The 27037-nt window shown below is 38.5% G+C and overlaps 1 protein-coding gene across 4 annotated transcripts in view; it reads left to right on the top strand.

Moving 5' to 3' along the window:
- Positions 1-27037, top strand: part of abr (ABR activator of RhoGEF and GTPase) — a 124975-nt gene that overhangs the window by 83049 nt on the left and 14889 nt on the right. The window contains exon 1 of one of the 4 annotated variants that reach the window (XM_033977868.2): positions 25922-26345. The exons of the other annotated variants lie outside the window; for them this stretch is intronic. Coding sequence (XP_033833759.1) covers positions 26157-26345 — 189 coding nt within the window. The 5' untranslated portion in view covers positions 25922-26156. Of the gene's footprint in view, positions 1-25921; positions 26346-27037 lie in introns of those variants that run through there. 4 annotated transcript variants of the gene reach the window in all.

The raw sequence follows: 27037 nt of genomic DNA, 5'->3' as shown, positions 1-27037 counted from the left end.
GAGTGAGTCATAGTTTTTGAACTCAAAGATGAAGTTAATTAAGAGCAACATGGTGAGCGTTGGTCTGACGTTACCTTGCTTTACCATTGGGTTAATTAAGATGGCACACGGCTGTAGTTTTAAGTGGAAGGATGATGAAAGAGTTTAAACTGATTTACGACCAGAAGACATGAGGGTTGTAATCTTGACATAAAAGCATTTTCAACAAAGAAGTAAATAAACGTTTTTGTGTGACTAGCCCTGTTCTCCAGCTTTACATGTGACACTCAGTGAGAAAAGGTTGTACTGCTCTGAGGTAAAGCCACAGTGTGTAAGTTTCAAGGTAAAAAATTGATTAAAATAAAATGCATCCATGGAGAATATCCCGAAGTATTGTTTTAACTTTCTATTCCCGTATAATACACATTTAGACAACTGCATTACAACATCTACAACATTTAGACAGTTGTAGACATCAATGCCCCGCCCTTTCCATTCCCCCTTCCCAGCATCTTCATTTCTGCTGTACCTGGAGGACTAAAGTAGAGTGAAGGGGGAGGAAGGGCGGGGTCTGGGGGTACAAGAACAGTGTGATTGGTCTAACAGTCTAACCGTAAGACTAAGAGCAGTACACAATGCTATTAAAACACCATATATATACGGTTAAGTAGCAAAAAATCTTCCACTTTAAGGTTAAAATGCAAATGAGGCCGTCTAATGCAGTAAATCACCATATATATTTTTTCTGATTACTATACAGGTCACAGTTATTCACATAGTTTGTCAAGGCAATGTTATTTTGGGTCTTTTCTTGCCCCTATTTTGACGTGACAACATTCATGACTTTCTAAGTACATAATAAACAGTAGCGCTTTACATGTGCATGGCTTTACTCTACACTTTTATTGAAGCGAGGGTGCAGTGATTTCACATAAGTGGTTTGAACATTTGATTTTACAATGACAATAAAGACCACCCTTTTTGCTGCAGCTGCCTGCCACCAAGATATCCCTGCTCCACTTCTCCATCTGGGAACATCCACATCAAGCCAAAAAGACACAAAACAAAAACAAATAAGTAAGCCACATGTTGTTGGCTGGCTCCGAGACAAGAGGAGGGAAAATCAGGAGGGAATGGCATGTTCTGTCCCAGACTTTGCCGGCTGGGAATATTTTTGACGATCCGTAAAGTTCATTTTGACAGATAAAACATGTTTTAGTTTACAAGTTACATTACAGTCATTAGTGTTGCCCATGTCAGACTTATTGATGTTTGATGGATCTAAGGAGGAGCTTATGCAGATTCTTTCTATGATGAATAACCTAGTACAGATATTCTATATGAGATGATGGAGTGTGTACTGCAGTAGTCCTGCTGGGACCTGTTGTCAATAAGTCAAACACTCAGGAAACAGTTAAAGGAAATCCATTAGAATGATTTAGTTGTTATCTGAAGCTGTATGAAATATAATGTGTTTAAAATAACATGCTCTTTTTTAGATCAAGTTATTAGATTGTACTGTATGTGCACAGGCACCGAGGGTACATTCACATGGAATGTATTGGTCTGAGCCAAGTTAAAGTCCTACTGTAGATTTTGTTTGGCCCTGTTCTAGTCCTGGTTTAGTCTCGGTCTAGTCTTGGTATAGTTCCAGGTTTAGTCCTAGTTTGGTCCCAGTTTTGATGTGGTGATTGTGTTAACGCACCTTAAGACTCTAATGTACCAGAATTCTTTATTTTTAAAACAGAAAAATGTAAATATTTAGTTTATAAGTGCTTTACACAACCATTACCAGGCCAAAGTTTTGCCATCACTTAAGGTAACAACAACAACTAGCATGCTAACAATGCACTTCTCGGTTCACAGCTAAGATGCTTTATACTTGGGCACTCAAAGCACTTTAGATCAAGGAAACAGTCACCCATTCACACACACACACACACACACACACACACACACACACACACACACACACACCCCCACACACACCCACACCCCCACACACACACATTAACACACAGTGTATGTAGACATTTTGAACCGTCAACCTATGAATCAGTTGACAAACATTCCACTAACTGAGCTACTGTACTGGGGCAAAACTTTACTCTTCCATAAAAAAATGTGTAATACCACTTTAAAAGACATAATTTATTGTCTCATTACTCAGAAAACATACCTAAATCTAAATGCACTGTGGAAGTGGGCTTTCTTCACCTTTCAGATATACTATGTCACGCTCTACCAGCGCTGACACATCAATCTCCTTAAGTCAACATCTGTACCTAAGCAGAGCCCCACTCAGAGCAGAGCTGTTTGCTTTGGTCAGACACAGTTTGGACGGAGCCCCTGCTGTTTGGCTTTGCTCTCCAGAGACCCCTCGGTTTTATTTAACAAGATGGAGGGATTCTGACTGACCTTAAATGGGCATTTTGAGCTGGGACTTTTGTGTCTTTGTTGTTCAGGCTTTACATTAATGGCTTTGTGATCCAGTGTTGTTTAGATTGTGACTAAGGAACAGGTCTTGGTATGAGTCATGGAGTTACCAGAATCAGTGGGCTACTGACTTATGTTGATGCACAGGGCAGGAATTGCAGTAATTGCAGTTGTAAATAGCATTTGATTGAGGTAGTTCTTCATTTTGGAAAAAAAAAAAACATGTGGGTTGTAAAAAATAGGACTCTGTTTACACTGCACATTGTAAACAACTCCAGGAGCCTTCACTTAAGGTATCTTGGTGTTTAATTGTTCTTTTTCTATATATCATATTATAGTATATTTGTTTAGTTTTGTTGTTGTTTTTTTTTACTTTTATGTGAAGCACTTTGGGCAGCTGAAGTTGTTTTTAAATGTGCTGTATAGATACATTTGAGTTGAATTGACTAAATCAACTCAAACAGGTTTTTTATTTCAAAGCGATATATTGTACAGTGTTAGATTAAATGGGTTATACCAGTTGTACGAGTTGTATTCTTTGTACTGAAAATTTGCACTTTTTACATAAAATATGCTTTATATAACATTAGGTCAATAAACAAATGAATAAATAAATCATAACAGTAGTCAACCACATAATATGGCAAGTTTTATATTCCCATTTATCAACCCCATGTTCTGACCAACACCAAATGATACAAACAATAGGATTTCATTAGCTTGCACCAGTAGAGCTTCATTGACTTTTCTCTCCATTAATTTCTTTCTATTTGAGGTGGCCTCAAAGCAGATAACCTCCAAACTCCAGGTCATGTCTGCTAATCCTCCAAAGAAATGGCAACAGTATGCATGTTAAGAGTGCTGTCGCTCAAGGCTAAAACGCAAAAGATTTCTTAATGATTCTAAGGTCAAATCATCTACAATTGGGATTATATATATGTTTTTCATTTTTCCAATTATATAGATTATACCGTCATCTGTCATTTTGACATAAGAATCGCCATACTAATAGGACAAAATAATTTTTGCATATGGGTTTCAGATTTATGAAAAATTAGGATTGTTGCCATAACGATTAACAATTTAAAATAAAATAGCATATCTCTTGAATTTGAATGTAAAATTTTAAAAAAATGTGTTGTATAACTAAGAGCTGATTTTTTTATATAATATTTTGGCCCACGCAACCATTGGCAAGTAACTCACTCAATTTAATAGGCTACAAATTTGTTGGAAAATTTGAAGTCCAAGATGGATGCCTGTGGATAACTTCTTAAAGCTATAGCCTGATTTCTTTTTGTATCTCATAGCTGTTGTTCTTGGCCATACCATAATCACTTTGTGTGTTCTCATAGAGGACAGTGAGTTCTTCTTTTGAAGTAAAGATTGCAGCGCATGGTCCTGATCGTGAGCTGTGCGCTCCTCTCCTGCTCTCCTCATCTTCAGGACTCTTATGTAACAGTCTGAGTTAACAGCCGCTCTCCTTTGTTTTCGCACAAACCCATCTTTCCCCGTCAGAGCCAGAAATGCTTTTATCAGCTCAGCCTCTCCTCACACGCATCTTTAGTCCTCCCTCTGGGCACACCACTTTCATTTGAGTCTTATCTCAGGGAAATTGGCTTCTTTCATACACCCACCAGCACTATCGGCCGTTTAGCCTGTCTTCATGACCAGTTCAAAGTCAGTAGTAAACAAAAGTTTCTTCCGCTCTGAATGTTTTTACTGACAAAAACTGCAGCCAGGGATAACCCTGCATCTTACTGTGAACACTCCACAGTTCTCATTTGGCTTAGTGATGCTACCTACTTGTTTCCATGGAGACAGAAAGGTTTGAAGCCATGCTGTGGAACATTCTAGGCCATGGATACAAGCAGATGGCAGACCTATAATGACATTAAACACATGCACGATCTTATCTGTAACTTCATCATTCTGCCTCATCATGAGCCAGAGTTATAACTGAAATATGTTCACCTTGTGTGGCACCAGTCAGGTGGTTATATTTGTGTAGCTGATGCTGGTGTCCCGACCTGCTCCTCCCTTTTCTATGAAAACACCAGCCAGGTCAGGGGAGGATGTTTTAACTTAGTCAATACTCACTGCTATATTTTATGTGTTATCACAGTACAGTTTGGTACGGAAAAGCAGTTTATCAGTGTCTGGAAATGTAGATATCTTCATGGCATGCTTTAAAAAAAACATTCATAACATTTTATGTAAAATTATATTATATAAGCAAAATGAAAAGTGTTTCTAATCTCTTTTCGTATATCCACTGCAGTCACAGAATGATAATAACATTTCTTTTGCATATCAATAGTTTAGCCTTTCTGCTGTTTAACATATATTTCAGATGAGTCTTTGCATCACATGGAGAATGCATCTGTATAGGAACTGCATGTTCTTTGCTTTCCTTGACATTTTGACATCCAGTTATGTCACCACTGCTTTATTAATTCCTCTACCCTTTTTTCTCTCCGTCTTTCCTCTATGCATCACTCTGGGCTTGTTTTCGTTGGTTTGCTTTTTAGGGTTGAGCACATGTCAAACCCCCGCAGTTTTAATTTACCCCAATAATCTGAAATCATTTTTGGAACATCTTCAAGAACATAATAGAATTAAACATGAAGTGGCCAGTGAATGCTTCCTGGCAGCTCTTTGGCCTTCTCTGAATTTGTGTAGTCAAATACGTGCATTAGTCGTGTTACTGTAAAACTAAGGGCGACTGAGGGGTTGTAAAGTTTGAGGTGGGCTTCTTAACCACTTAAAAGCCGGATCTCTTACTTGTAGAAGAACCATTAGGATGAGACCAATGACGTTAGCTTTAGAGTTTGTTTTGGAGAGATGCTAAAAGCTAATAGTAATTTGGACATCTGGAAAGTGAACAGTGACCCGTGCTACTGCTCTGAGAAAGTTCAAGGTGCTTTTTTTTTGTTTGCTTTTTTGTTTTTTTTTACCCAAGTACAGATATATTGTATAAGCAGCTCTTAAAGCAGAAGTGAGACCTTTATGTGGTGTCTGCATCTAATTATAACATATAATATATAAGTTTTATCCACTAAGAATCAGGAAGTTCACTGTAAGCATGCTAGTTGTTAGCCTTACCATGACAGCAAAACTCCAATCTGGCCTCTGAATGTTCTGAAACCTGCTTATAAACTCATAGTGGTGAATAGTTAGTATCACTTTGGAACTCTGTAAATGTGTTTTTTTCACATTTTCAGAGGACAGTAAAAATCATGTACATCGTCTTTAAGATCTGATCCAGTGTTTCAGCATTTGAAAAGTATTGGGTCAGAACATGAGTAGTGTCAGTTGGCTAACTTAAGGAGCAGTGTGAAAGATGTGTCTCATTATTTTGATATTGATACCATAAGAATGCCTTGAGAGGTTTCCATTGTCTCGACTGTCCAAGTGAATTTAATAATATAAGGATGAAATTAGAAACTGCTGCATGGGGTTCAAGCCACATTTTGCATTGCATTTGCAGAGGGAACTTGAGACTTGTAAGTATTTGTTGGCCTCTACTACTGTATAACTATATCACTTATAAGTGTCATAGTTTCTGGTGCTGTACAGTAGACGAATGGTGATCTATTAGACTCTCTGAATTAACAAAAACTAATAATATCACTTTTGTTTGTACAGTTATTCACAATTATTGACACCATGACCAAAAAAAATGTATACACCATTGTTTTTGCTTTTTTTAAAGGCCAAATTTTCAATATGCATTAATATAGTCTGAACTTTCACTATATCACCTTTAATTTAGCTTTGTCCAATTTTGTATGCCATCTTCACTCTGTATATTTAATGAGTCTGGAGATCCTAACTTAAAATCACTGTCTACTTTTTTATTGTGCTGAGACTGCAAGGCGCTAAATCTAGTTTTAATGTCTTTTGTCTGGCCTCGTTTTCAGTTTTGTATCATTAATCTGACGGAAACCACAATGTTGTTTTTTATTCTTTTTTTTTTTTTTCACTATGCACTGAAGTCTTTTATTTTCCTTTGTCATTTCCTCCCAGAATCCCTTGGGGCTTGCAGGCTGCTGGAATTCCATGTAGCATTAGTTTTGCCCCATACAGCCTACTGCGTTTTTCTAATGAGCTTCCCTTGTTTGCTCTGCCATGCCTATGAATTTGCATCTGGCTTTTGTCTGTATTAATATAAATTTGCGTCTAATAGGGAGAAGCATCCATTTTGTCACTGACCCGTGTCACTTAGGCCTGTGATCTGTCATGTTCCTGTCTAGATAGCGCCCCCCGCAGTCATACACATGCAGAGCTGTCACACACATATAGTAACAGATGGGACCCTGCGGAGCTCCCAGGACGCCCCACAAATGGGTGATGGGCTAATGCATTGTAAATTATATGAACAACTGCCTTACCTGCTGTTTATTAGTCTCTGTCTCATTGTCTGGGAGAAAATCTAGGTGAATGTGTGAATTCCCAAACAAAGACTCCACCCTCTCCATTTGTTGTCCATTTGGTGTAGGCCCCTGATGTTGGTGCAGTTAAGTTGCGCTAAAAACATCAGTTAAAGGTGATGAACGCATAGCATCCTAATTAGTCAGTGCGGTGAGGTTATAAACATGTTTAGCAACTTTCAGGCATTATGCTATTACTAACAACGGCTAGCATGCTAACAGTGCACCACCTTCTTGGTTCGTGTTGATAAAACCGTTTTCTAATTAGATGTAGACAGAACACAGTGGTCTTATTTTGACCCCGTGAGCTGCTTTTACAATGCAGCTGTAGTGGGGAAAAACAGATTTTTACTTGATTACGTAAATCCATTTTAATTTAATTCAAGGATTGCATGTTTTTTCTATTCACCTTATTCCAAAAGTTGCCGTGGGCGCTGCCATTGTCATTCGGGTTGTATTATTTTGCATGGGGCTGCCGATCTTGACAGTAAATAAGTTCTGTACGGGGTTGTTTTAAAGGGCTGTTTAAAAGCCTCCCGGAGAATTGGTGCATTGTTGACTTGTTTTTAACCTAAATTAACCTACTTTATATCATGTTTTGTGGCAAAATTCTTCATCAAAATGAATGGGATTCCCGTTTAACTGGAAGTGCCACCACAAAAAAAGCGTGGTTTAGTCGCATTTATGGCAAAAATGGTTTGGGCGGAATGAGGTCAATAGTTCATGAAATCACTTTTTCAGTAAGTCTCTTCAAGATGTATGATGTCGTGTGCCTGTTGGCTTTTTAGTTTCTTTCTATTACACCTATTTTTGTTGTATTGTATAGTTCTTATAGACTATAGCATAACTTATAATTACTCTTTGTAGCATTCATAATATGTATTAACCATAACCAACTTTATTTATGAAGCACTTCCAAAACTTTACAATTGACCAAAGACTCTGTTAAATTGTCTGGAACATCGTATGGGATGCTTTGGGGTGTATTCATTATGGAATATATGTACCGGTACTTCCCATTCTCCCATTGCTGTTTTGTGTTTTTAAATGAGTGCGTTTCTCCAAAGTTGGCAGCATATGTTGCCTTTTATTGATGAGTCCCAATTAAGCAGACTTCCTGGTCTCTCCATCCTTGATCAGTGAAGCTTATATGGAGCTGTTTGATGGATTTTTCTGCCATCTTCTCTCCCAAAGAAAGAATCTGTGACAAGCCTTACTTACCCACATTTTTGTTAGCACTTAAAACAAGTGCCATGTGAGACCTACATGCCCCAAATCACCACCTCTGAGATCACACAAACACAGAGCAGCATCTTCTGTCTGTGAGCACGGCTTTAGGAAAACACATGTGACAAGGCTTTTCATTGTTCCTAACACTAAACAGAAGGCATTGATCAGATCTATTATTCATGAGCCAGAACTCAGATGGGGAAGCTTCTTATTTTTAGTGTTAAATGTTTAAAGATCTAATATGTAGTTTGATGTTCAAAATTTAATAGTTTGTATTCTTTGTCTTCAGAAAGGGAAATGAGTGGATGCATTAAAGTGCAGGATTACTCTACCTCAGATGAACTTGGGCACATGCTGTTCTTTTAGCGTGAGCTTGTACTCCTAGCATACGCTTCAGTTGTTAAAATAACTAATCCAGGCTGATGCTTCTGGCTAACTGAACTGGTTTAAAAGCCACATTATTTACTAGTGGCAAAGCGGAGATTTGCACTCCACCTATTGTCTTCTGAAGGGATAACCTTAACAATCCTTTGTAAAATGAGACATAAATCATAATTTCACATTTATAACAGTCCTTTATAACTTTAAAGGTCACACCTACCTGGAGCTCATCTCTGGGATTCTGGGCTGGAGGCAGGGACACTCTGGACAGTGAAGTTAATTGCTGATGCTGACAGTCAGATGACCTTGCTCAGTATATTCTGTTAAATACAATGTATGCACAAACTATTTCATCTTGTACTGAACAAAGAATTGTCTTTTTAAAGCAGATTTTCCCTTCTCAACACTGCTCCATTAACATTAAAATGGACGCAGCTTTGTGGACCACAAGCTATTACAGCTGCCTGGACCACAGGTTGCTTAATTGTAATAACACTATACTAATTACAGTTATAATGACACACTCCTACAAGCATGTTTGGTGAAGTGCCTTGCCCAAGGACACAACAGCTGCAGGTTTTGTCATTGGGATAGAATTAATATTTTAGGTTTTCAGGCTACCATAGTGGTCCACCTAACCTCTCTTGCGGGTTGTATTTTTGAGCAAAAAAAAGTACAGAAAAAATGGCGTCTTATCTTGTAGACCTGGCCTCACTGAAAACTCAGCTGGTAATCTGCCCTTGTTGCATAATACTTTCGGAAACTGTATTGGATCGACAACAGATGTATGATTTCCGTCTATGAGCATTCATATGTGGCACATGTGAAGAGGACAAGAGGAAGAGAATAGGGATGAGGGCCCCAGATGGTGGCCAATTATGGGCTGCTGAGAGAGTTAAAGAGAGAACAAAGGATCTCATCACTGACAGAGAAATACAGCGCTCTCCAGAGAGGCCCAGCCAATCCTCACTATACATGTACTACCTACACCCTTTGTCTCACAGAGCAGTCAGGGTTCAGGGGTAATTGTGAGCAGCTCGGCAGGAGGAGGGGGTACAAAAGAATGTCTTATTTGGACACAGGAATGAGGAGATAGTTGACATTTTGTGCCCTGTATCATCAGTAACCTTTAGTTTGATATGTATGGACCATTTGATATGTTTATGTTTATTTGACAGATACAAAGAGATCATAAAGACAGAACCCTTTATGGATGTGTGTGTGTGTTGTGAAGCGATACATTTTCAGGCACTAACCCTAAAACCTCACCATTTTACAATACTAAGATTTTAAACACTTTTATGATACTGATAAGGAATACATACTGATTTTGATACCACAATAATAATAGAAATTAGAGTGTAATTTTCAACACAAAATAATACTACTTCCTTACCATGACACCAACCTTATATACACAGCCAAAAAAAACAAATCCACAAATTTATTTGTCTGGACATAAAGATGACTAATTCATACTGGGAATGGTCTTGGAATGCCGTCTCATGGGGATACTGTGTGGAATTCTAAAGAGCAGATGACATTGGGGTTAGTAGATCTCCTCACAGTCTGCAGGGGTACAAACCTTATTCCGCAGCTAGGGTTTAACACGGGACTGTCCGCCTCGAATAAGCATCCCAAATCCCTGTGGATGTAGCGTTCTGTGGGAAAGACCACACAGAGGCCTATTCTATGCACTCTCTGTCACAGGTACAGTTCAATGCATCCGTGCACTTGATTAGTAGCATTTAACAGACTTATGGCAGACAAAGTTTAATTTCCTGTATATGTTTACTTGGGATTTCTATATAGATACAGTATAGTGGGAGTGTCATGGAAAGAATGCTTTCACAGGGTTTGACCCAGCGTTATAAGCATCTATGCTTTCCCGTGCTTTGTTGAAAATAGCCAACAACCAATTCATGTGTCTCTTATTTGAACAAGGGATTGACTGATGTTTCTGCTCATTCTTCTAATAAAAATGTCTTTACTTATAAATAACTTAGAAGTTAGTATCATTACTCCCTACAATGTAAGCATAGGTACACTGGACTGGACAAGATTGTACTAGACGGGAATGGACAATACTTAATGCCTTGATGCTCCTGTACCAGTTTATTTATTTTACCTTTATTTTACCAGGCAAAACATTAAGAACTGATAATAATTACAACTGAGGTAAATAAATTACTACTGCATTTGAACTCCAATCTCATCTCTTTTCTTCCAACTCTCGGGCAGATTGTAGATTACAAGCAAATGCAAATCCCTCGAACTACAGAAAGTCTCCCATTTGTCATCTTCTACACCATTGTGAGCAGCGAATTGTTGCCTTATCTTATGATACTTTATACTTAAGCCATTTTCAGGAGATGGGCCCAAGTACACACAATATGCTCTTTTGTCCTCCTGTCCCCATGTATCATATGGCAGCCACGATGTCCAAATTCAACACAAAAGGCCCTCACTGTGTATCCCAGCATGCTCAGTCTGTTTAGTCTTTACAGTGGTCAGAGGAGGGACCTGGGCTGCTTATGAATGATACGCATGAGTTTCTGACCGTCAGCTAGACCCACTTTTGTTTTGCCAACCACAGAACTCAGGGGAACACAGGCAATTACGAAGCAAAGTTTATTCACATGCCACTTTTTAGCCCCAATTTTGTTCCTTTAGTTTGTTTAGATGGGGATTGTGTAGTTAATTCAATGCTTTCCACATGCTGGGGGTTTGAGATTGTGCAAGAGCTACCCCAATGCGGTCGTGCGCACTATTATGCAGATTCAGTACTGGAACATTAGATAAACCAGAAGAGGGAGAATAATAGAGAACGCATTGTAGCATTGCAATACACTCAAATAAATGGGATTATGATTGTTGGCTATGTTTTGGGTTAATATGCTGAATCTATAATGTCTACAATTGTGCTAAAGGCTACTTCTGTTTCAGGGCCATCATTCACTTTACCGCAGTAGTTTCCTTGCATAGCTCCTCTCTGAATGTTTCACCAGACTGTCTACAGGGATCGGTCTGAATACACTGTCAGAAAGTTACGGACGTCCTGTTTTTGTGATTGTACAAGTTTTGAAGTGGGATCAGTGAAGGTATGCTGAGAGAAATGTAGGTGACCTGGGTGATTGGGTACAAAAACAGCAGCTGGTTTGACCATCACACTCACTTGGGTTTTGGATAATATGAGATGTCAGCTCATTTTTCCATGTATGTTTGGACCTAGTTTACAGCCCTTAGAAATATTCTAATAATTTTGAGGATAAATGGTTTGTCAAGAGCCAGAAATAGTTGGATTTACTATGCAAAATGTGCCATGCTTGTCTCAGAAGGTGAAAGGAAGCCAAAGGATTCAAATGGAATCCATAAGATCAGAAGCGGCTTGCAGAGTCGGCGTGTCGGCCAGGTGGAGAGCAAACGAACGTCTCCTTGGTGATAGAAGCAGCACAATATTTTATACAGTACATTTTCACATATGCTTTAACAATATTGATATGGATGAAATAGAGCAACAGAAAGAGCTAAATAATTGATGTGCCTAAAGTGTAATGTGGGTTTCGGGAGGTTCAAGAATTGTATTTGGAAACACACTCTGTTTCACTGGACATGGGCATATTGTATACATCCCATACTGTATAGGTTAAAAGTGTATACTCAAAAACTTTAAGATCAAATATATAGGAGTTTACATTAGAATTGTCTTGGTTTTCAGTTCACTGCTCCATCCTGTCTAGTCTCAGCCGACATGGTCAAGAACTGCACTATGTAATGTTTCCAGTGTATTTTATCCTGCCTTTAGAACCAAATATTTAGTTTGATTCATGGTCCGCGCATGACTTAAACACACCTCTGCTGACCCTTGATTGTAAGCTAGCGAACAGAAATATGCAGTTAATTTCAGAGGTAAGGCATATGTCCCTTACACGTGTAGAGCCAATGTGGCCTGCTTCTCTGGACTGTACAAAAGCAGAGCAGTGGTTCACTCTTAATCAGTAGCTTCGGGTGCTGCAGCTGTTATTTTTGGGTTTGCACGTTTCTATGTAACAGTGTTGCTCTCACATTGCCCCAGCGCCCTGTAGTGATTTAAGCATCACGGGTTGGTGAGTCAAGAAGTGGAGCAGATGTAGGTTTACAAATGTGTATGAAAACTGCTGGCTGGGTAATTTTGTGTAGTAATATTCCTCTTCCCACGGTTCAGTAGACATTTAAAGAACAGGAAAGAACATATCCAAAAATAGGGCTAAAAGCATGAGTCCTTGTCTAGTCTATAACCTTTGACCTTTGGATGCAGTGGTGCACCATGTAGTCTTGGGAAGACTGCCCATGGCTCCATTAAAAGAGTTTGTACCCAATTTTATTTCATCTACAATAAAGTAACTTTTTTTTTGCAGCATTACATATATATTGCAAAAGTGGCTTATATTGTCAAAATGAGACTCTGTGTGTTGTCTGCATCTAATTAAAAAGCATTTATAGCATTTGCGAACCAGAAGTGATTAGCTAGTGCTTGTTAGCATTACAGTGACAGCAAAATCCACTCTGGCCTCTGAAAGTTATCAAACGTGCTTATAAACTCACCACAGTGAGTAATTACAGTGCTAGGAATGCATTAAAAGAGTGAGGAACACGTTGGGACTGCTGCAAACCCTTTAAAATGAGCTTGTTCTGTTTTTCAAGTTTCACCTCAAATCAGGAGTGGTGTGTGCTCTTTCTCACATTGCATAGAACTGAAATCTGAACATTATATCCAAAAAAAAAGCTTTTATAAATAATTCAAAATTCAGCAAGTAACAGCAGAGCAACTGATGATGAAAGATGCCTGTATAGTCGAAGCTTGTATGACTTAATTATCCCTGTATGTGATCTACAGGCTAAGTCGCTAATGTTGAAACAAAAATGGAAAACAACAAGCTTGTTATTATTCTGCATTGTTTTTTCACATCTTCTTTCTTCCTTTTCATTGGTCAGTCATCTTGCTTTCTGCTAGTGACCTGGTGCCATTCATACATGGTGCAGAGGTGGCATGCTTTTGATCCTGCTTTATGACTTCCTGTCCCAGAGGAGGGGAGGAGACCCTTTCCTGAGTGTACTGTACAAAATATTTGAACACTTAAGAACTAGTCTACTGACCACAGCCCCTTTCATCACATCACTGCAGATTGCACACATTTAAATTTTCTTCATTACTTTGTAGAAAATGCATTGTTTTACTGGAAATCTGATGGTCGTTGTTGCCAGGTGTTTGTTTTAACCTGCCAAGTCCTATACAAACAAATTACATAAGTGCATGTCAACATATGGTTAGAATGATATATACAAGGCTGATAATTTAACCTCTTCATTGTTGTTTTTTGCAACAATGTTTTACTTCTTAAAATACTTGGAACCCCTGGCCCGTCCTAAGGTTAAGCATTCTTTTAGCTCTCCAAATTCAACCATCGGTGAGGTAATTGTTTTCATGTGAGCTGACAGCTGTAGAAGATGAGGTCAGTGCCATTGTGGTTATGCAGTGTTTATAGTGGAACCTGACTCTAAGCAGATGTAACAAGCTGCAGTAATTAATATATTACTTCATACTTTCTCACCATTCAGTGCAATAACCTCGATGTCGAAATTCCAAATGAGTGTATTATGTAATAGACAGTGCTACCATGATTATCCTGCTGTTTACAACTAGGTTCAATATTTAGCTTAAATTCAAAGTATTTTCTATAATGGATGGAGAATGATCAGAACCAAACCAAAACTAAATCAAACTCAAGCCAGGGCACAACCAGAGCATGAGCCATGACTTTGCCAAACTTCTAACTACAACAAGACTAAACCAAATATAGATAATTATGTTCAATCATCTTAAAAGGGGACATTTTTTGTAATATTTTGTTGTGGTGTTTCCTCATCATTAACTTACTCAGAGTTATATCTTGATTTATTCACGGATGTTTGAGTAATACGGTATTGTCCTGGCTTGAGTGGTCAGAAAATGTTAGTTTTCACTTCCCCCCTATCTCCACTGACTGCTCTATCTATTAAAATGTTGCATAGTCATTTAAAGATTATTGATAGAAAACCTACTGCTTGTAATTGTAAAATGCCCCTGAGAAGATGCTATTGCTTCTGCCGTTTGGAAGAGGAAATCAATGGACCAGTTATTTTTATGAAGTTGTTTAGATCGATACATTGTGTATACTGAACAAAATGTCAAATTCATGTTATACTAAATACCTCAAAGCATTAAATCTCATCTCTAAAACAAAATATCCACACACCAAAATTTCCAGTTATTTTCTTTGTATCGATTTGTTACATAACCCTAGAAATTCATCTGTTTTCCAAAATGGCATAAGTATTAAATTTTGTTGAAATGGCTGTACCTGGATCCAAAGTGCTGAGTAGGTGTGTGCGTGGGAGGGCACTGTAGATGTGATTTTTTTTTTAGTGTGACAAACTGTTAGACTTATGTAATGTGCGTTGTATAATGGCGCATGGGGCTGTGGGGGAGTTGTTGGGTTGGTTACATCCCTGCTTATTTGTATCTCCTCTCTGGGCACTGCTCTTTAACCAATGATGCTTGAAAAGAGAGGGGCAGCTTCAGAGCTACTGGGATTGATTACTTCACTTTCACACTACAGGGAAAGTGGCTGCATCTGTCAAGCAATCGCATTTACAGTAAATTATACTTCATCAGTAACAATGTGATCTAATGTACAACTTTTAGACATTTACCTATACATTGTAATATATTTAGATTTTAGTCGATAGATTTTTGTTTGAGGTTGTCAAAAAATAAATAAACCAGATACCAATACAAACAAATCAAAATATAAATAATCAGAAATAATCAGAAGAGAACCTTCAGCTAAACAGAACCATTTTGAGCCTGGACTTACATTATCAAAGTAGAGGCCTGACTCACATCTTCAGGAAGATTGTTCCAGGTTTTAGCTTCACAAATCTGAAACACTGATTCCCCATGTTTAGTCCTGACTCTGGGCACCAGCAGGAGGCCGGTCCCTGAAGTCCTCAGAGTGTGAGATGGTTCATATGGCACTAACATGTCGGAAATGTACTTTGGTGCTAGACCATGGAGAGATGTGTAGACAAACAGAGCTGCTTTAAAGTCTATTCTCTGAGCCGCAGGAGCCAGTTTTTAATTATCATTGTAGTATTGAAATAAACATTGAGTATCAAACATTTTACTTAGTATCAAAATATATTTAGAAAATATTATGACAATACTTTTTTTAATATTTGTCAATATATGTATACCAGACCAATGTAATCTAAAACAGCACACTTTATATCATACTTTTTCTCCTTTTGTACTCCAAGTAAACAAGTCTAAATTGAATTTACAATAATCCAATGTTTTCTCTTGGTTTCCCCATTGACAAATCAAATCTGACTTTGTTGAAAGTGTTAAAATCTCCTTTGCTTTCTGTTTGATTGAGGGATACACGGCACAAGATGGCACATTATCAGCTTTTGTTTACCTCCTGCTCCTCTCTAAGCCTGAGGCAGTCCTCTAAAGCCGCCCCCACGGCCTCTAAACCAGTCCCAATCCCATCACACCACATGGCCTGATAGAGTGTCCATTGATTGATACAGTAGATTGATTTCCCACTTAGCTCTTGATGGCTTCTTCACCTTGTAATGAGGTTCTGACCCTTTGCTGTGTTTTCTAATAGTATTCTCTCCCCACCCCTTTAACTGGTTATCGGTTTAGGCACAGAAAAGTGGGGGGAGAGCATGAATTAATTAAGAGAATAGCTGACCCAGTTTTGTAGCCAGACAAAAATGCACAAGCTAACAAAAGTGGATTTTTCATGATGGCTTTCGCATGTCTTCATTATACAGTGTTGTTATCCCCAATACAAAATCACTTAACCTGACAGTTTTAGTGCTGAAGTGAGCTTTAGTTGATTTGAATTTGTTTTACACACTTGGGCTTTGTTCCGTAGTTCTTTCACGGCATTGCATAATACTTCCTTATCTCATCCGAAGCAGTTCCGTGCTCCAGTTTGCCCGATCTTCCAGGTGACTGCGTCCGCGGAGCCGGGCCGTTACTCTCGGGGTGAATAATTCAAAACCGGTCCAGAGAGGCCGGCTTGTCTACTCGTCGCCACAGTTGATGGAAATGGGTCAAGTAGATGTAGAGTTGTCCCAGTCAGATACATGGTACAGCACCAAGACTGGCTGAGTGCATAGAGTTACATCAAGTCACTTCTGATATGATTTGTTAAGTAACACTAAAAGCTGTGAGAAGAAAACCTCTTAAAGGCACTGTAACTGATTTTTTCCCTCATATATTTGAGCAGTTTGTATTACCCCAGTACAGATATATTTTATAAGCCACTGAACGCTGTCTGTATCTAATTATAAAGTGCTTTATTGACCGATAATCAGGAAGTGCACATCAGCCTGCTAGTTGTTAGCTTTACCGTCATCGTAAACCTCTGCTCTGGTCTCTGTGAAAAGCTCTTGCAAACTCATCATGGTGGATAATTACAATGGTTGGAATGCATAAGGTAAGTGAGGAATAACTTTAGATCACTGCAAACAGTTTTAAAATATATAACCTCTAGTTTAACAACTCCAGCCTGTATCCTTAATCCAGTACGGTCCCTCGTATCTTTGCACTTCTGCCCCGTACCTCTTCACAAATTGGAAATGTATGCGTACAACTACACTCAGTCCTGGAAAAATAAATGATGAACTCCCATAATTTTGCACATGTGCAAACACTTAGACAGGATATTCTTTCTATTCTCTTGTACATTGGTTTGAATAATGGAACAGTGGATTATGCAGGATTGTGCTTTGAGTAGCCACTGGTGATGCTACCTAGCGTCTTATGTGTTCTCAAATACAAATGTAGTTACTGCCTTTTCTCTAATAGCAACTGGAGACATGGAGAGATTTTGCTTCTCCAAAACCTGTCTGTCATGAATCAGAATGCTTCTAAGCTAAGTTGATTGTGGAATGGGCTACACGATAATCATAGCAGACAACAATTTTCACTTTGCATTTCTTCCATATGAGCAATCTAGAATAACTTATTCACCTACACTGCTCAAGCCTGTCACTGGGGACAGCTGTTAACACGCAAGCTCCATCCAGAGTCAGTCCTGGTCATCTGAGGTGATGGTGAACTTTATGACCGTTTTGTCTCTATAGACCCTGCATTTGGATTATTGTCTTAAAGCAGACCTAGTATGCAAAATTAACTTAGAACTTTTAAACATATTGTAGAGGTTTCCCCTCACAATTTACTCACCTGAAGTTGTATTTGGAGTGATGTGTGCAAGTTTGAACAATCTTTAGTTGCTTATTTTGAAGACTCCATATTGCCAGTCAGTCCCCATTTTCACCACCTCAGGCATACGTCCTCTGCTCTGTACTTACAGATTAAGAAAATTAAAAAATAAAAAATAAAATTGGAAAACAAAGTGATGAATGGAGGATTTGGCAGTCATTTTGGTACAAATGAAAAACAATCTGCTGCACGCTAGCGTGATCTGCAGCTATCTAGTTAACTCTGGTGTGATGACATTTACAGCGACGTCAGGTCCCATTGGGCACTGCAGTTCTCTAACATGGGAGAGAATTTTAGATTAATATTGCAATTTAAAATGTGCAAATCATAATGACCCACAGATGTCATAGATTATAGCTATAGTAGACACAATCACAATAAGTACTGATTTGTCTTTAAATTGTCACGTTTGAAGTTTTAAATGAGCTAATTTAGCATCACTGCTCTAATTGCAAATGGGCTTTTTGCCTGTTTCTTCTAAAGTATTTGTTGCCAATGGTTGGATCAGTTGTGATTGCAGTTTGCCGTGTTAACTCTACTGAGCATGCTTTTTGTGTACTAAAAACACATCATGTGCGTGCTGTATCTATGACTTCATTAATATCCGCTAGAGCTGTGCAGAATATCTAATTTCATATGGTAATTTTGTATATTTATGGTTAATATACTGGGTGACAAATTTGTTACAAAACTCACTGACTTAAATGATAATCTAATCACAATAAAGTATTACTGTGATAAATGATCCACAGGCGAGTGGCAAACATCTCAATTAGCAGAGGGAACAAACAGCAGAAGAATCATGATCAGGGCATTAAAGTGAGGACAGAATGTGGCCATCTTGAATTTTAGTTACTCCTTTAAGTCTGGATATTGCATCATGTTTATCTGCTACAGTAGCATGCAGAAGTAATTTATGACTTAAAAATGTGATATGGTAATATAAAATGTCATGCTAAAAATAATACACTTAAAATATTAATATAGAGAAACATTTTCATTCTGTTATTGAGAACAAAACCATTATACTATAAACCATTTCTTTGTTTTTGAGTTAGTATAGTTACTACTAAAATAGTCTAAAATATTTTTTTATTATTTCATTTCATTCATAAAGTAGGATCAACATCAACTGTGTCTTAAAGTTAAACATACAAGAAATAATTGAAAGGGAGCAGAAAAAACAGCAATTTTATATTATCTGCCCCCTTTTCCAGACATTGTACGTGTGTCTGTTATTTAGCTATAATTTATGACACCCGTGGATGTTGTAATTTGGACATTTTAAATTGCAATATTGATCTAAAATAAATTACTTTATAAAAGCAACAGGTTTTTGCGTTAGAAAATTGCAGTGCTCAGTGAAAGATAATGTTGCTGTAAACATCATCACAATGAAGAGCACTGCCAAAACATATGTGTATCACTGATTAAGAAAATAAAAATGCAGAGCTGTGGGTATATACTGGTGGTGGTGAAAACGGGGATTGATTGGAGCAATGACATCTTGAATATAGCAAATAAAGATTACTCAGAGTCAGACAGGTCCACTTTAACACTCTTAACTATTACTCAGTTCACACATTTGCATTGTAGCATCTTTAAGTCCCTATACATTTCCATTATAACCCCCACACACAAAATGTCCGGTGCTGGTAAAATCTATTTCTGTCCTGAACATGGTTAATAAGTGATGATGGAGCATGTGGAAAAACTGGAGGAGATGCCGCTCTCAAACACATAAAAGTGAAGCAGGAATTATCCGCACTGCACCCTAAGGCGTAGCTTCCCCACTCTACCCACACTCCCACTCTCTCAGTACTACTACACCCACAAGGACCCTCCCTCCAAAGCACCCACAATAGGTTGTGTTCACGTTCCTGAAGTTGATGTGGTCATATGTGGTCCATACAACTCTATGGGGGATGTACTGTTTTTGAAGTAATATCCAAACTAGAAATCCACAAGCTTATCATTATAGCAGGCTCATGGATACAGTCCCTAACAAATATCAATCTTATGTCTTAAAATCCTTTCATCTGACAACAATCACATCTTTGGAGTTGAAAACTGGCTGTCCTTAAAAATAATTTTCTTTTTCTATTGTTTATTTATACTGACAGAGAAGACGTTTGTGCTTTGTGCGAGTTTGTTTCATTTGAATAAGTCCAGTAATTGCAGAGATATTAAATAAGATGCGCCCTTCTGATACTGGCACCGGAAATTGGCACAGATCCTGCAAACACAGCTGGATCGGAGCTGATATTCTGGTTGGGCATATAAATTGGTGTATTAAGATAATTTACTAGTCATAGTTGACCCAGAAAGTCTCATAATGTTTGAATTTGTATTTAACGTTGTTCTGTTACTTGAAAGGTAAATCACAGCTACATAGCACAGTTGGGAGTTTTTTCATATTTTATTTATGTTTAAAGAAAATTAATGGTGTTTTCAGTTTCTGCACTGCTCTCAGTTAATTTTGGGTATCAGTAGATACTGAAAACTATAGTATTGAAATCAGTATTGGGTCTGGAAAAAGCTGGATTGGTTCATCCCTAATATTAACCATAAAGCAGATCAGCAGTTCTGCAGTCTGACAGAAAATTCCACCATAGAATGCCGACCTCCAGCTAAATTTTAAACTATAGGGATCCTAAATGTGATGCCACGAGAATGCACGCTATTGTGTGGCTCCAACTACAGTGGTTCCCAAAATGGCTTAGGGGGGGGCCTCATATAAAGTGTGTTGTGATGGATTTATCTGCTCCCACACTGCCCGAGGTGTCGAGAATCCTTTGTGATATTGGAGGGTACACAATGGCACTTTGTCATCTTTGACAATAAATAAAGCCTGGAGCTGCAGAGGTCCTCGATTAAAATTTTTTGATAAATTTCATATAAAAAAGCATGATATTCACAATTATGTGGTGGAAGCCAGGGAGCAGATGGCTGAGTGCTTTTGCTGTGACATCAGAAGCAGCCCTTGTTCTTAATTATACATGGACTGGGTGGTATAGGACCTATAAAACTGCTCCATATGACCAGACACCGGGGGGAGGGTCCGAGAGGCTCCTGGTTACCACTTCGAACCTGACAAGAGCCGAGATTGAGTCGATCCTGAGACCGCCAATCACACAGAGCTTCACGAGCACCAGATAAATTAGCGATCAATTTAACAGCTCCCAGACTAGAGCATGAATATGGAGCAGTCCCAGTCGATCCATGTTGTTAATGAACACAGCAAAGGATGGGAACTGGGATGTAGATGAGTGTTGTAGCGTTCAGTGTTAGCAGTCAAAGTGCATTTATCTTTATACAAACATCTGCAGTTTATGTCAACCAAAAACATTAACAGTTTGTTGTTATTTCTGGGAGCATGTGTTGTATCAATTAAGCATTTCATTTTAGTGACTAACAATACTTTTCATTTTGTTAAAGGTACAATATGTAACTTTTCTGGTGGTGTTTCTGCCTCCTGTTTGTTTACATAGAGCTGTAACTGCTTTGCTGGAATGTTCCACAGTATGGTTTTAAACTTACCTGTTTCCATGGAGATAAGCCAATCATCATCAGGCATGACCAGGCCAAGTTACAGGTCACATCTGTGGAGGAGCGGCCCCCTCACAATAAGAATGGATGATTTTAAGTGTAGTAATAAAAACACAGGTAATGAAATAAATCAAGGCAGATATAATGCAGTACTGTGGAACATTACAGTAAAAATGATAACTTCTCCATGGAGACAAGTAGGCTCCACCAGAAAAGTTACGCATTGCATCTTGAAAATATTTTAATATAGGAGAATCATCCTCAAAGCCAAAGTGTGAAGAAAGTGCAAAGAAGAGTGCCATTTTTATTGTTTTTGTATTTAGTGTTATTAGATTAAGGTTAATTCCTAATTTATAGTCCCATCTCTAGATTTTGAGCTGGAGGATTTTGCCTATATTACTTGTTTTAGATTAAGAGGGACAAACAGGAGTCAACCCACCCAGACAATTTGAGAACATGCCAACGGGTTTTCCCAGGTTCAGTCATGACCTACTGTAAGTGTGTTAACTTCTGTCTTTAGCCTCAAACCCATCACCGTAAAAACTTCTCAAGGATTACCTCGTGTGCTAATTACTGCTTTACTTTCATGTCGTCCCCCATTCCCACAAGAACTCTTAATCTTATCTGAACCCCTCCTCCCCGTTCTTTTCCTCTTTTATCATTCCCGCCCCACATGCTACAACCAATGTATTTTTTTCATTTGCAGAAATGCCTCAAAATCTCTGTGAAACAAACGTTTGCATCTACCATAAACTAGTTTGAACTTTCTGCATTCTAGGTTAACGTGTCTGCTTGTATAAGGTATGTTTTAGCGCCATAAATAAAGCATGAACACAGGAAGTCAACTGTATGTGAATGTACAGGATGGCTTTGTGTGCAATGGCCCGATCTGATGCACTGTGGCGTGTTGGACTTTGCTTGACCCACAAATATATAGAACCTGGATTACCCTTAACTGTACGTCTGTCTGGTAGCTTAGTTTTATAGTCTGCCATAGATGTTTTATGGTGATAATGGTTATTGTATGATTTGTACTTGCAAAAAAATGTGGTTTGAAGTATAATAAGATCTGGAAGATGAACAAAAGATGGCGCGGTATTGTTTTGATTGCTGTGAAATGCCAGAAATGATTTTTTCTTTCTTCCAGAATATTGGCCTAGCGCAGCAAACATGTGACATCCGAAACTTGCACCGCGTGATCAGTTCTGACTAATTGATTGCTGCTAGAGTGGGGCTAAGCTAAGTCTTACAAAGCTAAAAATTTTAAAAAGTTGATGGTATGAAAATATAGAAGAAGACCTACAAAATCCGACCTTTGTGTAAACAGTGGATGTCCTGTCAGCTGAACACGGGCAGTTTGAATTCCCAAAAAATTAATTGCGCTCTATGGGAGAATTCTTGCTGAGAAGGAGCTCCCGGGAACCGCAGTACTTATAGATCGGCCACTAGTCAATCTCGCCCGGGGACAGAGGGGGAGTGTCTTATCCAGTTCTTATTATAGATCCATGTTTGAATTTAGGAATTATTCCACGGCTGGTTTGTATAATATGAAAAATAAGTGTAGCATTATATTATTATTATTTTTATTGTTCAGTACATGGGTCTGTTACACTTATTAGTAGGCTACCAGCTAATCACTCAATAAAGAGAATTTTCTGACACAGTATATCACATTTCGTGGCCTATTAATAGTTTAAGTGCAATCATTTTTGTATTTTGGTGATGGCACAAATCATACAGCTGACTCACAGAAATTTTAACTCAATCTAATGCAGCGGTTGCATCCATAAGTCTGTCTAGCAGCTTTTGATGAATGCAGTGTTAGCAAAAATGGTCTGGATATAACTTTCAAACTAAAAAGTGATGTTTGCCGTCTTTGTCATCCTAACCTAAGAATATCATCATGGGTTTTTCTTGACCCTCTCCCAGATCTGACCCAAACTTTTCCCAGACATTCTTTTGCGAGCAGTGACGCAGAGTGTGGATGTTTCATGGAAGGTTAAAAATAGTCTTTGTGGTGAGGCTTTGGTGGAAGTTGTGGATAGCTGTGTTCTGTCAGTTGTAATGTCCGACGTGCATACATGATGTCCTGTTTGATTTTCCTGTCTCTTCTCTGTATTTATCTCGGCCACAGAGCAGCCATTGGCCCATATGTTAGACTGTGGTTTTGTAGTGCCTGCTTCAGTAGAAGGCACCGCGGGACCAGATGAGCAGAGAAACTGTGAGATAAGGTGACAAGTTACATATGGACTGCCGGCGAAATTGAAGCAGTCAATCAAAATGGTGGTTTTATTATCTCCAAGGAAAGAAGACATACGTTATCATCAGCAGTTGGCACAGTAACATATTAAACCGAAGTGTAGTTTGTCAATGTGCACCATATCATTTTTAATTTAAACTGACTTAAACTTCATTTCTAAGTTTTTCATTCCTTTTTACTGATCTTGGGTTAGTTGGACGGGACTTATCTTGCAACAATACTGGCAAGAACATCCAATAAACATGTAATTTTGAGATTGCATCAACTTTGAGTCAAACTTTTAAAGGTACGCTATGTAACTTTTCTATTTGCTATTGAACCTATTTATATCTATAAGGTTAAGCAGGCGATGCAATCTGGTCAAGCTACTGGTCAGATCTGTGGACAGGGGACTCTGCTCACACTGTATGTTCTTATTCTTTACACCTACAACCGTAAGAAATGCAGAATAGATTGTTGGATTGATGGACGTTTAATGCCATACTGTGAAACATTCTAAGCAAAGCGATAACACTAATGAGACAAACAGCTGGCGGACCCTTTGCAAGACAAGTTACATAATGCGCTATAATTTCATTTGATATATTTCAGTCCAGAAGCTTCAAGTTTGCCTGTCTATAGTGTGTGTCAGATATATTTTCTCACCAAAAGCCATAAGGAATACGTACAGGACCATGACCAAAAGAACGCGTCAAGTTACAAAGCTTCAATATAGGTTATGCAACTGTGAACAAAAACATACCAGCTGCTTTCATTTTAAATATTAGCTGGTATTCCTCTGACTAGATTCCTATAGAGGTTATATATAATGCACTAGTTTAAAATTTAAAGTTTTCATTATAGTGCGGGGTGATTCTTAGTGCACACATTTATGAATTATGAATTGTTGCACCTCAGCTGGTAATTGCCCCTCTTACATAAACAGAGTTACCCCCCATGTTAGTAGGTCAAGAACATTGTGAGCATCTTTACTTAAGGGAATCCTACGTGAATCAAAGCATGCTCGCCGCCCTGTTATGAATCATAACTACCATACAGCACTTTAAAATGCATTCTTGTGTCTTTAACCTTAACACTGGATTCCCCAATGGAATCCATGCAGAGGACAGACATGCCAGACTAATATGTATTTTGACAAGCATAGCGAGTCCTGTATTGATCCTATGAATAAAGATGGAGATTCACTCAGCGTCTCTGAGGTTATGGTTGGTGTGTGTTGGTGTGAATGGCTCCCAATGTCAAAAGACAGCTGAGTGAACAGGGTTAAGCATTGTAGTGGAAAAATGTGTAGACTTTCAAGAGAGAGTGCTCACGTATGGACTGTATGTATGAGATAGGAGGAAGAATCATAGGCGTGGAAAAAGGGTGGTGAAGTGGAAACTGCTGTACCAAAAAATGCACAGAAAGGAGTAGTAGAGTATGCCATGTATTTAGTTGTTCATTTAGATTTTTGTCGCAAACATACAAAATAATTCTTCAGTTTTATGGTAAATATTTTATCATTATCATAAAATGGTGAAATTTTATATAGCGCTTTTCCACCTTCAAGTCACTCAAAGCCCTTTACATCAAAAAGTGTACACAGACACTGGGGACAAGGTGGGTTAAGTGTCTTGCCCAAGGACACAACAGCAGCACTCATCTGTGGGAGCTGTAATTGCTCTGCGAACTTGTGGGTTAGTGGATCTTACCGCTCAACCAATGATGAGTTTATGTCGAGAGCAAGATATAGTTTGATTATTGTGAGAAGAAACATTTTACTATTATTCACAATTATTGACAGAAAGACCAAACAACTGTGAAATCCTTCATCTCATTTGCATGCCTGTTATTCCTAATAGAGGCAGTGTGTGACCAGCTTTATGAATGACAAGTTAATGTTACATAAACTGACAGATTTTTTGCAGACAAGTTTTATTACTTTTTAGCTTACTAGTCTAATTCCTTATTTAGTTTATATTGTGATCCAAATAATAATAAAAATGATCTGATTAATCTTCTGTGTGGCCTATATTAGACTTCACTTAGCCCATATAAGAGTCGTGCATGTTCATTTGGTGAGTGTGGTGTAGTACTGGCTGTATTCCACGCTTCGTCTGATCCTTTCTCATGGACCGTTTTTCTCATATTCTCATTTATCAGTTCCAACTTCCCTTCTGCTTTGTTTGGTCCGGGGGAGGTGTGTCCAACCACATCTGGAGTGACAAGCGTAGCTCATTCACTCCAACTGCCCCCTCCCCTCTCTGCACTCCCTCTCCTCTTCCTCTCTCTCTGTCGCTCTCTCCTCTCCCTCTCCTCTCTCCTCTCTACTCGCTCTGTACCTCACTCGCTGTGGAAGCCGGAGCGCACTGCGAGGAGATGCTGGCTGCTGACCATAAAACAAGCATCAAAATTTCAACTCACCGATTTTGGAGTTTAACTATTGCCATGACAGGATCTCTCTTACCTTATATCCTCTTTTCCTTTTTAAATATCTGACTCTTGGGAGCGTCTTTGCCATTTTTGTACCTTTTGACACACCTGGTTGGAACATCAGCACCTATCTTATCTCCACGCCGGCTTTGGGATGACGGAGATCATAGTCGCGGATGTAAACTTGAACTCCATATGCGAGCGTTTGGAGCAGGACTGTTGTGTTGATCAGAACCAGCACAATTTGGTTTCCAGTCAACCACAGACCCCCGTACTGAAGAGGCATAGCAACACGGGGGCCAAGCTATGGGGAAGGGTCCGGAGCAAGCTGCTGAGACAAAAGGTGGACATACGCACGTGTCACATATACACACAAGCTGGGTTTTCTCTTTTATGTTCTGAATGGGGTCTGTCACTGCGTCTCTTCCATATGGCGGAGCAGAGTGGCTTTCCATTCACGGTCCATGTGTTAGGTCCACGGGTCAAACTCTACTCTGTTAGGACCATTGTTCTAGTAGTCTCATGGCTCTATTGATTTCCATAGGGGCGGTGATGTAAAGTGAGTGAATGGTGAAGTAAGACAAAAAGATAAACATTTAGATTGAGTGGCAGGACCATCTGTTTTAGTTTTAATCTTTGACTTAAGTTCATATAAGTACTTCATTTCTTGTAAATACACATACTATATTCTATTACAAATAATTGGTTGTGACCATTATAAATGCTTCTATCATTATTATTTAATTTATGTGGATATTAAAGTCATATTTTAATCTACATTGATAAATGTGTTGTTATGGTGTATTAGTTGTTAAAGTGGTGCAATAAAAACAGTGGGAATTGTATCTTTTTTATTGAATTCCCTTAAATATTTCTGAAAATACTGTGCTGTTCTCATGCATAGACTCTCCAGTCATTATTTGATGTGATGTGTATTATTATCTATCTTTATTTTTAAAAACTATTTTATGGAAGCAAATATTTCTGTTATTTTAAATCCATCTTGTTTGCCTCATCTTTTAGCACCTCAGTTAA

Source organism: Periophthalmus magnuspinnatus, chromosome 14 (assembly GCF_009829125.3).
Source record: "Periophthalmus magnuspinnatus isolate fPerMag1 chromosome 14, fPerMag1.2.pri, whole genome shotgun sequence".
Lineage (NCBI taxonomy): Eukaryota > Metazoa > Chordata > Actinopteri > Gobiiformes > Gobiidae > Periophthalmus > Periophthalmus magnuspinnatus.
This window is presented reverse-complemented; position numbering and strand designations above follow the sequence as displayed.